The following is a 17,508-nucleotide window of genomic DNA, read 5'->3' on the forward strand; positions in this document are numbered from 1 at the left end:
GTACTTGGTGGAGTGACCTGTGACTATAATCCACCACTGCAAGGTCTATCAGCAAACCCATGACTAGGAAACTCCTATAGCCTTGACCTATTTTCTACAATAGCAACACTTTCATATGCATCAATCCTAACTCTATGTTACACATTGCTATACTAGTTGCTCATTTCATCAAAGATGACATCCCTACGAACTTTCAACTCACATATAATAGGATTATAACGTCTATATCCCTTTTGTACAAGAGAATATCCCACAAATATGCATTTTTCTACTTTGGTTTCAATCTTTTGTGCAACTCATCAAGAATATGCACATAAGCAATACATCCAAATACTTTCAAATGGAATAGATTTGGCTTTTACTTGTATACTTATCCTCAAGTGTGATACCATGTACAATAATCGTAGATTTCCTATTTATAATGCATACACTAATAGCAACTACTTCAACCCAATAGTAATGTGGGAAGTTCCTTTCAAACATAAATGCTTGAGCCACCCCTACAATATGCATGTTTTCCCACTTAACAACTCTATTTTGTTGTAGAGTGTACCTATATGTAAATTGTTGTTTTTGCTCCTTGTAAACAATCAAGCAACTCATCAATTCATGGGATGACATATATTTACTTTTGATGGTTACCTAATTCAACCCACGTTAGTAAATGATCATATATTTCTTATTTTGGAAGAGTACAAGGAAATCCCAAGGTGAGTTGCTAGGTTGGATGAATCCCTATTCCAATAGTTTATTTAGTTATTCTTTTAGTTCAATGGCTTTGGGATTAGATATCTTATAGGGTCTTTTTGCAATCGGCTCAACTCTTGGGGTTAGTTTAATCTCATGATCTACTTCTCGACTAGGGGGTAGCTTGGTTAGGTCTTTTGGAAACACTTTAACATGTTCGCTAAGCCATGAAGGTTATTTTGGGCTTGTGGGGTGATTCTTTTAATTGCATTTGTATGGCCATATTATGTAAAAATATCTTTTAAACATCCAATACAATTGCATAAAGTATATTATAACCTAAGTTACTATCTTTTCACTAATATTTCTTATGATACAATATTTTTTATGAATGATTATTTGCTACAAATTCTCAATAATAATTAATTAAAAATTAATTTAAATAAATATAATTATTTGAAATTATTTATTTTAATTTAAATAATAATATTATTTATTAAATAATATTAATAATTATAAAATTAAATTTTATGAATTAATGAATGTTCTAAATAAAATATTATTAAAAATTCTATTTTAGAATATACATTTTTAATTAATACCCATATACATTAAATATATTAAATATAGATTAATTAAATAATCATAAGTACTTAATTTTGACTTTCACTTTTAATTTAATTGATTATTTTTAGACCTAGATTTTTAAATCATAAGTCATAACTCTTAATCTTTTGCCAAAGAGACAAGCCACCTTTTCATTTGTGCTATGGCTAATCTAAAGGTGCTATTTATATAGTATAACTCATTTGCACTAAAGGTTCTTTTTCATACTAAAGAACTCTTTCATACTAAAGATTCTTTCGGGCAAAGAATTTTTCAACTTATCTTCTCCTTAATTGAATGTAGTAATTCATGTATTGGCTAACATGTCCCCATATTTTGGTAACATGTCCACATATTTTGGGGGCCATTATGTATATGGTCTTCTACTTTTCATAATATACAAATATCATACCATATTCGGATTAATGCAACCTAGCATGGATTTTGGTTGGACATCAATAATAAAAAATATGGTTCATATAATGAACGTTTATAGTCTTGAGAAGAAGTATATTTCTTATAGCTTGAGATTTCTAGAACCATTGATTGAGCTAATCAATAAATGTGCATATTCTAGATTATTAGATGCAAACAAAATTTTCACAATAAAAGAAGATTTGTAGGTATGTTAAGTGTGTGATTTTAGACTGGATAGATCATGCAAGTACGAAAGCCCATTGAGTGGGCTAGTCATGATCCTTGCTAGCATCCAATGCTCTTGAGCAAGGATCTAGTCATTAGAAGATACTTCACTTAGTTAAGAGTTAGCAAGCATATAATCTTTCTAGCCAATGCCTACACCAAGGTGAGTATGTCACTTAAATTATGTAATAAACACCCAGATTATTGCTCTTGAACCATATATGTGTGATTTGGATCAAGTGTATGATTTACAAATGGTATATACTTATGGAGCTATGCATGTTATAATACTAATACTACTTTTCCTTTACAAATCTAAGATATACAAATTGGATCTTATTACCAAGCATGTTGGAATAAATTGCTAGATGAACTCTAGACATGGTATAATTGATTTAGTATTGATTGTACCCCTTGGTCTAAACACCATAAAAGTTAAGTTGGGTTATACCAAAATTAGTTATGGATGAAGCTAAGTTATATTGTCTATTTGGAGACCATATGTTTAACTTTCTAGCAATAGTATGTGTGCACTCCAATAGGAAACTATTATTGCACAGTGTCCCTATTGTGTAGGTTGACTTAGCACTTTCTTTTGATCGTATGAGTGTGGAAACATACTTCTCATGCCTGTGTGTGTGTGTGTGTATGTGCGCGCGCATGCACGTGCAAATTATTGGATGTACACAAACATAAATGTGCAAGTGTGCATGTCTATGCATGTATGGACATATGTATGCATACATGTGGGCGCATGATATATAGTCTTCCAAACTAGACCAAGACAATGAATCTTCAAACTTATATTTCACAAATAAATCACTTCTATATCCAGTTAATGTAGTAAACATTTGAGGTCTAGAAAATGTATTCTACATGATAAACATTTCAAGAAACAAAGGAGTAGCATATTCTTCAGATTCAATCTTAAAATGTAAATCCAATGAATATAAGAGCATCAACATTGTATGCATCTTTGAAAAAGAGAGAAATACATTGTAAGTATAATCTATATCTTTCAAAAGAGAAATTTAACTATTTATCATACTATGTTATTTGCCATTTTAATAAGCATTAATATTGCTAATGCAATAAGAGTGTTGTACTCAACTTTTCATTGAACATGTAACTTTTTAGGTTGTACTTAGTATTTTTGAAAAGTGGAAGAAAACAATGTAAACAACTCCAATAGAGGGTTTTCATGAGTCAACAATAAGTTATCTACATACAAGGTTGCAACCTTTAGCAATGCCATGCATAGTTGCATTCACCAAGCTAGGAGATACCGGCCAATACATGCTTACCAATAAACAATTTATGCATGCTATAGATCATGTGCAAAAATGAGAGCATCTGTTGCATAAGCCGATTAGAGCTTTGCCAGACGGTAAAGCATATTACCTCATAGGGGCTTGTCCTTGACCACTTCGAATGTTACATCATCAATTGGTTAATACTTAAAGAGACCCCTTGTTCTCTTTCCATACAATGGCTTTTGGCCGAGTGGTAGGTTATGGCCCCAACTAGTTTTTGCTCCTTGACCTGCATAACCTGTATGTGTAGACATAGAAGTTGACACAATCATACAAAGAAAACTTAAAACTTAATTACCTAAATTTTTAGTTACATGAGATCACAAGTTGTTGAGATTGGGCTAATGAGTTACCTATTATTAAGAAGGAAAAACTAGATATTTTACATACCATAGTATCTATAGAAACCATATCTACAATAAGGAGGAAGTCGACATCCTTGCAACTTGGTAGGATGTGACTTGCTTTGGCTAGGTCCATGAGAAGGCTGATGTGATTGTCTTTGCTTGATTGTCTTGACATTAGGTTTACTCGGAGTGAACCTAATGCACAAATCAGTTATAATTTGTAAGATTTAAAAAAGTGCTCAGTAAGGAGTAAGCATAAATACTTTATTAAGTCATTAGTAGATCATGCCTTTTAACATATCATTAGCAATTACAACATTTGTTCTATTTTAGCATTCCTTAACAATGGAAAATAATATGTGTGAAAGATAAAGGAGTACTTGAGGATGGGTAAGCCTCCATTAGTCAAGGGTTGTAGCTTGTCAGCAAGTCTAGTGAGAATCCACTCTAGTTGCTTTGTGTCTTCCTCGATCCCAGTTGGATCTATCCTCCCAAAACTATTTCTCGTAGTAGTGGGCATCCAAGGGGAGGTGTCCTCCTCCAATGTGATTGTAGCTACAAGCCTCTCGTGATGATCCGATGAGGATGATGAGGTTGTTGCTTGTACACTAGGTTTTGCTTCCTCTTGCTGCAAACGTGTCTTCTCAGGCAATGTTGGCTTGGACCTCGTGCGATTGCGAGAGTTGATCTTGATCTTGTGGTGCTGGTTGATGTTGTCTTTGTTGTTGCTATTGTTGTTGGTGGTGTTGTTTGTATGTTGTTGGTCATTAATATTGCTACCTTTAGAAGGTTCATTTGAGCCCATTTTCTTCATTCTTTGAAGGTGGGCATCAAAGTAGGATTCTGTAGGAGGATCCATACCTGCACATTTGGCCTCAATATGAATATGGATTGATAAATCCAACCAGCCAGCTAGTGCGGCTTAATCAGCCAGCAATTAAAAGATTGCTATAACTAAGCAGTTAAAATATTAGTTGATGAGCTAACAAGCCGGAGTAATCAATTACCGATTAAAGGATTGCTAGAACTAACCGTCATCCGCGATCGATGAATTGATTGGGCTGGAATCGCGAAGGCGCATGAGCCCTAATTGCTTCTGGCAGTTGATGAGCGCCTTGGTGAGGACCTCGCACCTTCCCTCTCTTGCGCCTGCCAGTCTTTTTTGATCTTCCTGCACACATATTTTAGCATACCAAATAACTATATGGTTTCGTCTGACATATCAGATCCACCTCCTAGCTAATTTTGTGACTTACTGACATAATTATCTAGCCAAATTACCTCTGTTGTGAGGAAATAGAAACGCCCATATTCCATGTTTGAGGTCTGCCATACCATCTCACGGGCTGACTGCATAATTTCCTCTGATGATACCACCGTCAGTTAAGAACTATCAGCACGGCCATTAATGGGTTACACCCTCGATCAATTCCTCCATGCATTTTAATCCACAGATTTGCAGACAAAGCACTCAGCTCTCTCATATGTAATTTGTCGGGCGACGATAAATTCAGAGCAGGCTGGCGCAGCCTTTTCCATGCACGAATCGCAATGATTACAGTGCGAATATGGTGTAATTACTACTCCCTTGAAGGGACGGGATGACACTGCATAGAAAGGCAGCACCGATTGATCGTCAAGGTCGAAAATGTCTGATTGCATGGCGGGTTAATGTATGGAGTAACAGCTTATAGATGAATCAGTGCATCATTAGCGGGTCATGAGAAAGAGAGGGAGGGAGGGAGGGAGGGAGGGAGGGCCAAATTGGGTACCTCTCAGACTCACTCTTACCGTTGCTTGCCGGCTGGCACAAAAGCTCTAACGGCAATGATACTCCCTTCAGTCATGCCACACGTAGAAAGAACTAACTAAACTTTGCACAAGTTTAGATAAATAAAGGGAACTTTTCAAAGGGTAAGTATAAGAAAGAATGTGCCACACCATGGTCGGCTTAAGAGTCTAAAAATACTATACATAGCCCACCAAGGAAAGCACTCACAAAGAGAACCATTTTTGTGCACCTAACACCCATGCTTGTGAAAGGAAATATAACCAAACCAAACTTGAGGCCACAAGGATCTACATACACTTGCTCAAGTATTGATTTATTCCTACTTAGCCATGAAGTATAGACTAAGTACATGAAGGCTATGGGGAATGGAAAAGCGAAAGGAAAAGCTAGTGAAGAAGTAGCTGTGGAGGATAGGGAGCTCAGGAAGCTCATCACTCACCAAGCAAGAAGACTCAAGATGGACAAGCATGAGCAAATGCTCAATGAGATCTTCGACAAATGATATCAAGAGATTTTGGATGTCATGAAACTTCAAGCATTACAGCATTGATGGTGAAAAACTAACACAAGGACAACTAGATCATATGAATACTATAGTATTCAGTTTTTGGTTAATAAGGAGAGGGACTTCATGTATAAAGTCCAACTATGTTCATTTCCCTCATTTTTATAATACAACTTAATGTTTCCACAAAAAAAAAAAACTAAGGCCACCATGACATTGTTTCCTTGTGATGTTTTCTTATCTTTGGGGCATAAGAAGTGCAAGCTTTTAGGATTGCACACACATTGATTAAGTCTTGGTCTCCTTTTCACTACAAGGATACGGAGGCATAGCAACGACGCTTTCTGACGCAAATAGTGGCTGTGCTCAGATGAAAAAACGCAGACCGAAACCCTAACGCGTTATTTTGCACGAACGAACGAAAGAGAGAGTGAAAGGGAGAGCGAACTCCATCTTGCCATTTGAGAGGGAGAGGGAGAGAAAGAGAGAAAGAGGGAGAAGGAAAGCTTCTCACTACCGCCGGCATCGTTTGCGAAGAAGAGGAGGAAGTGTACGGAGGGCGAAGAGGAGCTATTGTCCCGAAAAGGAGCCACCGAATCCATCCTCGGGCCTTTGCAGTGAGTGCATTGTTCCCTAGACTTGCTTTGTTTTTATTTTTCTCATTTTCTTTTACTTGTTTTTGTTAAAAATCATGTGTATTGAGAGAGAAAGAGAGGAAATAAGAGAGGGTGACGAAATGAGAGAGGGAAAGAAGGAACGAGAGAGAGAGGGAGAAAACATTAAACATAATAGGGAAAGAGAGAAAGAGAGGGAGAGGAAGGAAGGGAGGGAGAGAGAGAGGGAGGGAGAGGTTGTTGTTATTGTTGTTGTTTTATTTCTTCTTTTCTTTTTTTCTTGTTTGTTGTTGTTATAGTAGTAGTGGTAGTGGTAGTGGTTATTGTTTAATTTCTTATTTTCTTGTTTGTTGTTGTTGTGGTAGTCGTAGTCGTAGCCGTAGTAGTGGTAGTGGTAGTGATAGTAGTAGTAGTTGTTGTTTAATTTTTTCTTTTCTTGTTTGTTGTTGTTGTGGTAGTCGTAGTCATGGTCGTAATCGTTATAGTCATGATTGTAGTAGTAGTAATAGTAGTTTTCTTGTTTGTAGTAGTAGTAGTAGTAGTAGTTTTTTCTTCTTTTCTTGTTTGTTGTAGTAGTAGTTGTTGTTTTTTCTTCTTTTCTTATTTATTGTAGTGGTAGTGGTAGTGGTTTGTTGTTGTGGTAGTCGTAGTCATGGTTGTAGTAGTAGTAGTAGTGGTGGTGGTGGTGGTGGTTCTATTATCTGTTATTGTTGTTGTAGTAGTTTTTTTCTTTTCTTGTTTATTGTTGTTTAGTTTTTTTGTTTGTTGTTGTTGTTGTAGTAGTGGTAGTAGTAGTAGTTTTTTCTTCTTTTCTTGTTTATTGTTGTTTAGTTTTTTTGTTTGTTGTTGTTGTTGTAGTAGTGGTAGTAGTAGTAGTTTTTTCTTCTTTTCTTGTTTGTAGTAGTAGTAGTAGTTGTTGTTGTTGTTGTTTTTTTTTTCTTCTTCTTTTCTTGTTTATTGTAGTGGTAGTGGTAGAGAGAGAGAGATGTATTGTTCAAGGAAATTAGTAGTAGAGAGAGAGACGTTTTGTTAAAGGAAATGAGAGAGGGAGAGGAAGAGAAAAATGAAGAAGGAACGAAAGAGAGAGAATAAACATATAACATAATAAAGAAAGTCTAGAAAGAGAGAGAGAGATGGAAGGAGAGAAGAGAATGAATGGATAAAAAACAAAGAGAGAGAAGTGGTGAGGTCCGGTGCAATACCATGAGACGGGAAACACTCCGACATACGTTAATTTGTGGGTGGGTGGAGACTTTACATACGTTAATTTCGCTGAGTTACAAGAGAAGAAATCCATTCTCAAACAATTTAAGAAAGAAAAAAAGAATGATAACAAAAAAAAATATTTTTCGTAACGTAGACTAAATGGAAAACAATGAAGGTCGTGATGTTCAAGATCGTGAGGCGTATCTTAATCAGTGTATCCCATATCCTTGCTCTCAATGTAAGCTGGCAATTAGACGAAAACGTCGATTGTCTATAGAACACGTACGACGCTTCGACGAGTTTCTGAGATCATTGATCAGGCGATCTCAGATTTTTAGCAAACGGTAAGAAAAGTGTATATCAATCAAGCATTGTATTCGCAAGCTAATTGAATACCATATACAAAAACATTGGGTGTGGTTGCCAAATTTTCTATCTAGGGAGGTGACATCTTGTCCCAAGGAGGAGTGTACCCTTTGCGGCCAGTTAGAAGAGTTCGTGGGCGTGTGATGGATGGAATGCCTGAGCCAATCCACCACTTGGAAGGTACTACCCAATCTATACCGTCAATACCAGGGGAGACATGCAGCCTTTGAGACTTACCTACAATCTTGGAGTCTGAGATGGAGGCAATGATCGATGCATTGATACCCATAGATGTCGAGACTTTTGATTCGCTTAGAGAGGAAGCATCCATACCATTATATGATGGGTGCTGAGTATCTCACCTGAAGACACTGCTTGCACTCCTAAGTGTGCAAGCAAAATACGAGTGGAACGATGCGAGTGTGACCGAGTTGTTTAGATACCCTGTACGTATGCTTCATTGATTTCTTTTCGGCACTATCATTAAAAAAATTTGTGCTTTTTCAAGGTGTTTTATGATTTTTTTTCAAGTTACTGAAGTATTATATATTACCACTTGCAAATACCATGCTTGAGTCTCGTGATGATGCGCGACATGTTTTACGAAAGCTTGGCATGGACCACAATAGCATCTATGCATGTATCAACGATTGCATATTGTTTTGAGCAGAACTATGGAGACATATCCAAAGTGTGGTGCTCACAGGTATTGACAGGAATTGCAAGGGTAAACCATCCCTCAAAAATTTCTTAGACACTTTTCGCTTATTACCCACATAAACCACATGTTTCGTACGTCTGGCATGGCAAGCTTGACAATGTGGCATGTGTAGAATAGGTCCACAGATGGAGTTCAACGAATATCAATGGATTCACGCACATGGATCCACATTGACTCTACCTTCCTAGGCTTTGCCCGAGAGCCAAGGAATCTTTGGCTCGGTCTTGCTATGGATGGCGTGAACCCATTCGGTTTGCGCTCAACTTCTTACAGTGTGTGGCCTATAGTCCTTGCCAACTACAATATCCCTCCATGGCTTTCTATGAAGAAAGGACATCTCATCCTTAGCTTGCTCATTCCCAGCCGCTACAAAGTCAAAAATATGGACATGTATCTTCGTCCATTAGTCAATGAGCTTAAGATTTTGTGGGAGAAGGGGGTCACCGTGCAAGATATGAGCAAGCGCAATGGTCGACTGTCTGCCAATATTCGAGCCATTCTCATGTGGGCCATGCATGAATTTTCGGAATTTGAAGAGTGCTCAGGTAAGTAGGCTTCTGTTCTCGTTGGTAATATCTATCATAGCTCGTTCAAGTTTGTATTCATTGGATAGAGGCGTTGGGACAGGTTTGGTTACCTCAGGTTATCATGCATGTCCATTGTGTGGGCTAAGTTAGACTCCCAAAGGTCAGAACCATGAAGAAGATGGTATATCAAGAATATGCCGCTTTCTTGCCAGAGGGTCATGAACTCAGGGAAGGTTTTCTTAGACGACCTCCACCACGTATGAATGCCCAAAGTTGGTACGAGCTGAAAATGGTCCACACAGAGTCACATCCAAACGGAATGCGTCGGTTCTCAGTTTTCTACAAGTTGCCATATTGAATCCACTTACAGATCAACCACTTGTTGGATCCCATGCATATTTTCAAGAACATGGGTAGCTTGCTATGGGATCACATCACAGGAAAGAGAGACACTGTAGGGGCACGAATGGATTTGAAGGAGGTAGGCAAGATGGAGACACTTTGGCCACAGTTGAGTGCTGATGGTTTCTTGCAGCTACCTCGCGCTCCTTGGGTTTTGTCCACTAAAGAAGAACGCATTTTGAAGCAAATAGTCAAGTCTATCCGCACTCCGACGGGTATGATGCATTCTCTCAGGTTCGCGTTTTCTAAAGACGACCAATTATCAAGGCTAAAATCCCATGATTAGCATAAGATATGTCAAGTTTGTACTACGAATGGATTGTAAGTGGCCTGTGTATTTTGCTATCTGGAGTGTAGTCATTGTTCATAATGCTTCCTTGTTTGTGGCAGTTTGTACTGTCGATCGCGATCGCAGGATGCCTTACTCCAAAAATACGCGGGGCGATTTATAGGTTGTCGACTTTAGTGCAATGGATCTCACATAAGGAGATTAAGACGTCCTCTATTCAATCCGCAAGGCGGGGAGCAGTGGAGACGGTCTGTCTCTTTGAGAAATACTTGCCTATCAGTATGCTCACGATACAAATCCACCTTCTTGACATGCATCTTGTAGATGAAGTGGAGATTGCTGCACCTGTCCATACACGATGGATGTTCTTCTTGGAGCGCTTCATGAAAACCTTGAAAGGCTTTGTGCGACAACGAGCTTGGCTAGAAGGTAGCATGGCTAAAGGTTAGTTGGTGTCTGAGGCGCTAGTGCATATTTCACAATGGCTACCAACGATGGATTCAAACAACAGTATGCTATAGTCACTGAAGGACGATGATAGACTGATCGGAGATGTGGTGGTTGGAAATGGGGTAGAAAAAAGAATGGATGCTGCAATGGAGGAGAAAGTGAATCGCTTTTGTATGTTGCATCATGCCTCTATGGAGACATGACTCGCTAGATACCAGCAAGCTAGGAAAGATCGAGAGGAAGTGCGATCTGAATTTTGACATTGTACGCTATCGTGATGTTATGAGGACACAGTGTGAAAAAGCATGGAATGCATCATCATTCAACTTCTTATTAATCAAGAGAGTCAATGTGATCTGAGTCATTAGTATTAGTGTGAGTTGCAAGGATTATCCAAAAATACTAGATTTTTGGATAATTTTAGCCTATATTTGATATTATTTATTGTAAAAATCCAAAAAATTTAGAAAAGCTTCTAGATTAGGATGGCATGCAAAAAGCAAGTTGCTTTTTCAGCCAGTTAGGAGATTTTTCATAAAAAAGATAGATTGACAAAATCGCGCGCGTCGTGATCGTTGTAAACAGGCTAAAAATTGTAGATTGAATTGAAAGAAGAAGGAGGAATGATCTGGGAGAGCCGTGACTAGGTGTCCTGGAGTTTTACCCCCTTTCGGAGCCAACGAAGTCATGAGATTTGGATTCCGAGCAGTAGAGGAGTTGTAATTTTTATGCACGTTTTGTTCTACGAAGAAGCTCTAGGAGATCTAATGCCTGGAGATTGCTTCTGAGTAGTGCGAAGATTCCAGGTTCTTTCAATATATATTGATTCAATTCATTGTGATTTGTCTTTGTAGTCCACTTGGGGGTATTCTCTATCTTCTCTTCCATCTCCTATCTCTATTTTCTTCTACTTCTGATCCCCGGTGGATTCGACCTTTCGCTAAAAACCCCGGTGGATTCGACCTTTCAACAAAAACCCCTCTAACATTGGTGAACTTGACGTGAAAGGTCATTAGAAGAAGGAAATACAAGATGGGTGAATCTTCAAATACATTCTCCAGTGATGTTTTGCAACAGTTGGTGCAAAATATGAATATGCTTATGCAGGTACAACAACAACAACAGGTGATGCAAGCTTTAGCTCAAACAGAAAGTGTTGTGATGAATGCTTTGCAAGCAGTTGAGCGGGAGGTGAAGTTATTCAATGGCAAGAATGTATTTGCATATGTATATACCTATGCTCGGAAGATGGAATTCTTTGGTGTGGCTAAATATGCATGAAGCCGGTATTTTGTACGTGTTACTGTTCATGAACTGAAAGCACAGATTACTGAATTATACTTGCAGGATGCAGACTGGGTAGCCTTCAAGAAGACACTCACGGAAGAATTTTACATTGAGGACACCAGTTTGATTACCCGCAAGACTTTTCAAGCGTGGGTTTTACAACCCAATAAGGGTCTTGTGGCTACAGAATTGTTAAGAGAATTTGAAAGTCGATTTGAGCAGTTGGATCTTGTAGAACAGCAAGCTTTTGCAAGTTAGAAAATTGAAATGTTTCTACAGGTAGCTGATCCTGAGCTTCAAGAGAAGCTTGATGATTTACTGGAGGATCAGACTACAGAGACAGGTTTGAAAACAGAGTGGAGACATGGCAAGGAAGCTGTTACTGCACTTGTGAAGAAGCATAGAAGAAGATAAAGATTGCATGTCTCTAGCTTGCCCACTGTTACGGGCAAGACAGTTGATGTATCCAGTAAGCCACCTACTTCTGTGGTTAACCCTATGGCTGTACCTGCTATTATTCCCTCTGTTTTGGAGAGATGTCTTAGATGAATTGGTCAAAGGCATGCGGGATCTTCAATTGAAGGTTGCAAAATTGGATGAAAAAGGACAAGAGGAAAGGGGATGGGCATCAGCCCCTAAGCCTGGAAAAAGATGTATGTGGTGTGACAGTTTGCAGCACAAGAGAAATGATTGTGCTGCCTATCAGGAGGCCTTGGCATGACAGCTTACCTTTTGGAAAGATGGCAAAATCCATGCACAAGAAACGGGATTGCCTCTTGCTTTGAATTTTGGGAAGGGAGGTGTGTAGAAGTTGTTGGAAGACTGGGCTGTCCGAAACGCTTATGCGACGGTATATGCTTCTACTTTTGGTCTACAGTTGGATAGAATGCATGGCCAAGTGATGGTTGGTCCAAAGGCTGAAATATGGACACATGCTTTACATGCAACTGAAAAGAGAAAGGTCACTGATAGTGAAATGTCTCATGCAGGGCAAGACATTCGTGGCATAACTGGTTGGGAATCACTGGTAGGTGCATATTCAGTGTATACATATTTAGCAAAGGTACAAAACACAGACATACTTGTGAAAGAAAAACGAAAAAGAGATGAAGATATTGCAGGGACATCTAAAAGAATGACAAGAAGAAGTGTGGATCAGTCTAAAGCTGCAAATCAACCACCTCCCAAGCATGTTATGGAAGAGGTCAGTCAGGAGCAAAAACGGGATAACAAGCAAGAGGGAAAAAAGAAGGGCAAGCAGCTAGGATATAAGTTGCAATCTAACATTGAGACAGCCACAGATCTTAAGGTCCTTGAAGAACGGATCTTAAACAGTCGGGTGGAATTTACCTTGGGAGAGGTGCTTGGCATTGCCAAGCGAGAATTTCATGATGAGATCATTGACATAATTAAAAGGAAGTGTCAGTTTCTTGGTGTTACCACTAGTGCATTGCTGCAATTTGAAGAGGAAATTGGTTTGTTGGGTATTCAGGCTAAATATGAGCATGAAGTAAGTACAGGATTGTCTATGTAGGATGCTACTAATCAATGGACAGCATGTGGAAAAGAGATGAAAGTGACTGAAAATGCATTGTCTTGTAGCAATATGCATGGTGGAGTAAGGCAAATGCAACACTATGGAGAAGAGACTCTAGGATTTATTCCTCGAAGTCACTACACAAGAAATCATTGGGCCAGAGCTACCATTGAAATGGTAGTGAAAATAGGGGAATGTGAAACTCCTTGTGTTTCTTTACTTAACCATGAGTTTGAGATAAATGTCATTGAGCAGGGATTGTATGAAAATGGTGCATGGCATGTAGACACTGATCATGGTTGGTGAATGAGGGCTACAAATAATTCTTCAGGAGAGCTCTATGCTGCATGTCCTAATGTAAAAGTGACGATTGGTTTTGCACCGGAAGAGTAACACTTCTTTGTGCAAGATAATTCCTCATATGCAGTGATTTTGGGACAGCCCTATATTACAGGTGTGCGTATGGAAACAAAGGTGCTTGATGATGGTTCTACTTATGTAAGAGTCAGAAGCAAGGATGGGAGAAAAGCAGTCCAATTTCTTACTGTTTGTGTTAATCATCCTAGAAATCGGGATATGCTTCGAGAGTCTCCTTTGGTTCCAAATGCAAGGGAATTCAAAGACTTGGGTTTTCATTAAGCATTGCTGTAATGCGGGGCTACAGTAGTGCTATTCAGTGGGTGTACTCGCCTCTTGATGAAATGAAGCATGTATTTACTATTGGTAATTCTCAGTTTACATCAAACACTTCATGTTGGTTTAAGCCTATGGAAGCTATGTTTAGGGCTGAACGCATATCTATGAAATGGGCTACTAAGAAACTGAGAGCATTGGGGTTGTTAGCTGAAAATGATGGCATTCAGGCATCTTTTATGGGCTGAATATTACTGATACTATGGCTGAAATTTTAGCAACTATACATGTAAAAAATGAGGCTGAAACAGAGTGTTGTCAGTATGTTCTTTGGATATGTATGATGTTATAGCATTGTTTGCTCAGCAGGAAGGATTATAATGGTCTGAAGCACTTGTGGAGACAAAGTATAAGACAATTGATTAAAAGGTAAAACCAATTGCTTTGCCACTTCTACCAGAGAGTGAGGGTATGTATGAAAAAGTATCAAGGCAACCAAGCTTACGAGATCCTAAAGATATATCAAATTACATCTGAAACATTATAGGAATTGAAAGTTGGTGCAGAAGGGTTTCTTTTGCATGCTGAGAGAGTCTATTTTATGCGGATGTTGGCTAGACATGGGAAGACATTTGCATTTTAGCCAAGTGAAATAGGTTGTGTGGATTCAAATGTTGTCTCTCCTATGGTCATATTTACTGTGCCACATGTACCATGGAACTTGAGGCCTATTCCAGTGCCTAAAGCTTACTTGCCAAAGCTGATGGATTTGCTAAATGAAAATATTCGCATGAAGATCTTGGAGCCTTCTTCAGCCCCGTACTCAAATCATTGGTTTACTATGCCCAAAAAGAATGGGGCTTTGAGATTTATTCAAGACATGCAACCCGTCAATAAAGTGACCATAAGAAATGTGGGTGCAGGTCCTGTGGTTGATGAATATGCAGAGGCTTTTGCAGGTAGAGCGATCTATTCTTTTGGTGATCTTTACTCGGGTTATGATCAGTTTCAGCTTGCAATTGAAAGCAGGGATATCATAACCATGAAGACTCCTTTTGGGTTAATATGGATGTGTACTCTCCCACAGGGTGCAACAAACTTAGTGGCACACATGACAAATGCTATGAATAGGGTACTTAGGGATTTTATACCACAATTGACTATGCCCTTCTTGGATGATGTTCCAATCAAAGGGTGTGCAGTGGATGAAAAGAATGAAGTGATGGATGCTCATGGATGCAGACAGTTTGTTGTAGACCATATTATGGATTGTGAGAGGATTTTGACACGTTTATAAGAGGTGCATTTAACTCTTTCTGGACAAAAGTCTATCTTTGGAGTTGAAGAGGTTTTGATTGTTGGGCATATGTGTGAACCTTATGGGCGAAGGCCATCACCAGTAAAAATAGATGGGATTGATAGAATGCAAGATGTATGTATGAATGTATCAGAGGTGCGTAAATTCTTGGGTGCATGTGTGTTCTATTTGATATGGATTCCTCACTTTGCGCATGTAGCCGATGCTCTTTATCAGCTTCTAAAGGAAAGGTCAGAAAATTCATTGGGAAAGGAAGCATCAGAAAGCAATGAAGAAATTGAAGCAACTCTTAAAATTTGCTCCTACATTGAGAAAGGCTGACTATTCACATGGAAAGCCTATCATTATTATTGTTAATACAAGCCCAATCGGGATTGGATGGGCAATTGGGCAAGATGATGAGGAATGACAAAGGTAAGCAATTCACTTTGGTGCTAAAGTATTGATTGAATGACAGAGAAGATATCCACATGTTAAAAGAGAATTATGGGGAATTGTGACATTCCTTAAATGTGATAAGGAGTATTTTATGGGTGCTCATGTAGTCATTGAGACCGATTGTTTGCTGGTATTGGGTATGATTACTAGTTGTGCAACTCCCGACATTGCTATGCTCCGGTGGATTGCATGCATCAAATCTTTGAACCTTGAATTTCAGCATATTGCAGAAAGAGATATCCTAGTGGTAGACATGTTATCTCGTGCACGTTATGAGAATGAAGATGGGATGATGGATGAGGAGGAAGAAGATGACTTTCTTATGGCTGAAAATGATGTTGCAAGAGTGAATTTAGCAATGCAAGGTGTTGCTACAACATTAACAGAAGCTTGGACAACAAAGAGAAGACACTTTAGATGTTTTGTATCTTGTGTAGAAGTGTTTCTGGAAGACAAATATGTAGGAGAGTGGCTGAGAATTGGTCAATACCTTAGTACATTAACAAAGAGAGGTGAATGGTCAGATGAGGAGTTTAAGAAAATTAAGAGGAAAGCATATGGGTTTTTTAAAAAAAAGATGGATACTTATGGAAACATGCTAAAAAGAAACAGGGTATGCCATTGTGAGTTTTGGGTGACAGAGCTTCACAAGTAAAAGTAATGCAAGAATTTCATGAAAGCTTATGGGCTGGTCATAGAGGTGTTTGGGGTACTTTTACAAAGATCAAAGAAAGATATTGGTGGCAAGGTATGTATAAGGATGTTGCTCACTTTGTGGAAACATGTATGATATGTCAAATGTATTCATTTGTGAGACATCGGGATGGATTACAACCCACATATCCATTGTCTCTTTATTTTAAGTGGGAGGTGGATTTGGTCACAATGCCTACAGGTCTTTGGCAAATGAGGTATCTTATGCTTGCTCGTGAATGTGGGAAAATTTACAGTAGATAGAGGTGAGTTGGATGCAGATGAAGCTCATGATTTCTTTGCACGGTTGGGGATAAAGCTTGTTTTAACTTCAACCTATAACCTTGAAGAAGGAAATGGAAAAAGTGAAAGAGGTCACCCACCTATTGTGAAGGCATTGGCAAAAGCATGTAGAGAGAAGGTAAAAGAGTGGCTATGATTGCTCCCTTATGCTTTGTGGGTTGACAGAACAACTCATAGTGGCGTTATAGGATATATGCCTGTTGAATTGATGTATGTTCAAAAACCTATCATGCTGATAGAAGCATGCCGATAGAAGAGATGACAGCCACATGGAGTGTGCTAACTTAGGAAGAGGAGTTGAATCGAGAGGAGTTGTTGGCCTTGCGCATTAGACTGTTGGAAAGAAAGTCAGAAGACATAGATGCAGCAATTGCAAAGTTAAGGGCAGCAAGGATATAGAACAAGAAACAGTTTGACAAAAGACATAGATTGAGGCCAAGAACCATACAAGATGAGTATTGGGTATTGGTTTATGATAGCATTTTAGACAATCAGCATAGTGCCATGCGTAAAGTTTTCAAAAGATGGATTGGACCCTATGTGGTAAGACACATGTTTGATAATGCTACTTATGCATTAAATGATCTGGATGGGACAGCCATCAAACTTTCGATAGCAGGGAAAATAATCAAATATATTCAAAATGTGGGAATGTACTACCTATGAGTTGCCAGAATTGGAAGAAAATAGTGGTCTTGATACAGGGGCTAGCCATGAAGATATGGAAGATAAAGAAGTAAAGGATATGGTTGCAAAGGATGAGGAGGACTTAGAATTCAGTGACAACTAGGATTTTGGCACATACCGGAGGATGTGTAGGTTCAGAGGGGGT

At 38.7% G+C, this 17,508-nt stretch overlaps 1 protein-coding gene across 1 annotated transcript; it reads right to left on the reverse strand.

Annotated features, from left to right (window-relative positions):
- Nucleotides 1-3,078: 3,078 nt before the first annotated feature.
- Nucleotides 3,079-5,298, reverse strand: LOC148012798 (uncharacterized). The gene is made up of 5 exons (XM_087669459.1): nt 4,877-5,298; nt 4,628-4,766; nt 3,976-4,456; nt 3,639-3,790; nt 3,079-3,486 (listed from the first exon to the last, which is right to left on the reverse strand). Exons 1-5 carry the CDS (start codon nt 4,949-4,951, stop codon nt 3,386-3,388), a joined length of 948 nt encoding a protein of 315 aa, XP_087525585.1. The 5' UTR covers nt 4,952-5,298; the 3' UTR covers nt 3,079-3,385.
- Between the last annotated feature and the right edge of the window lie 12,210 nt (nt 5,299-17,508).

The sequence above is a fragment of the Lygodium microphyllum genome, chromosome 27 (genome assembly GCF_053477565.2).
Source record: "Lygodium microphyllum isolate KBCC chromosome 27, Lygodium_microphyllum_v1.1.10, whole genome shotgun sequence".
Classification (NCBI taxonomy): domain Eukaryota; kingdom Viridiplantae; phylum Streptophyta; class Polypodiopsida; order Schizaeales; family Lygodiaceae; genus Lygodium; species Lygodium microphyllum.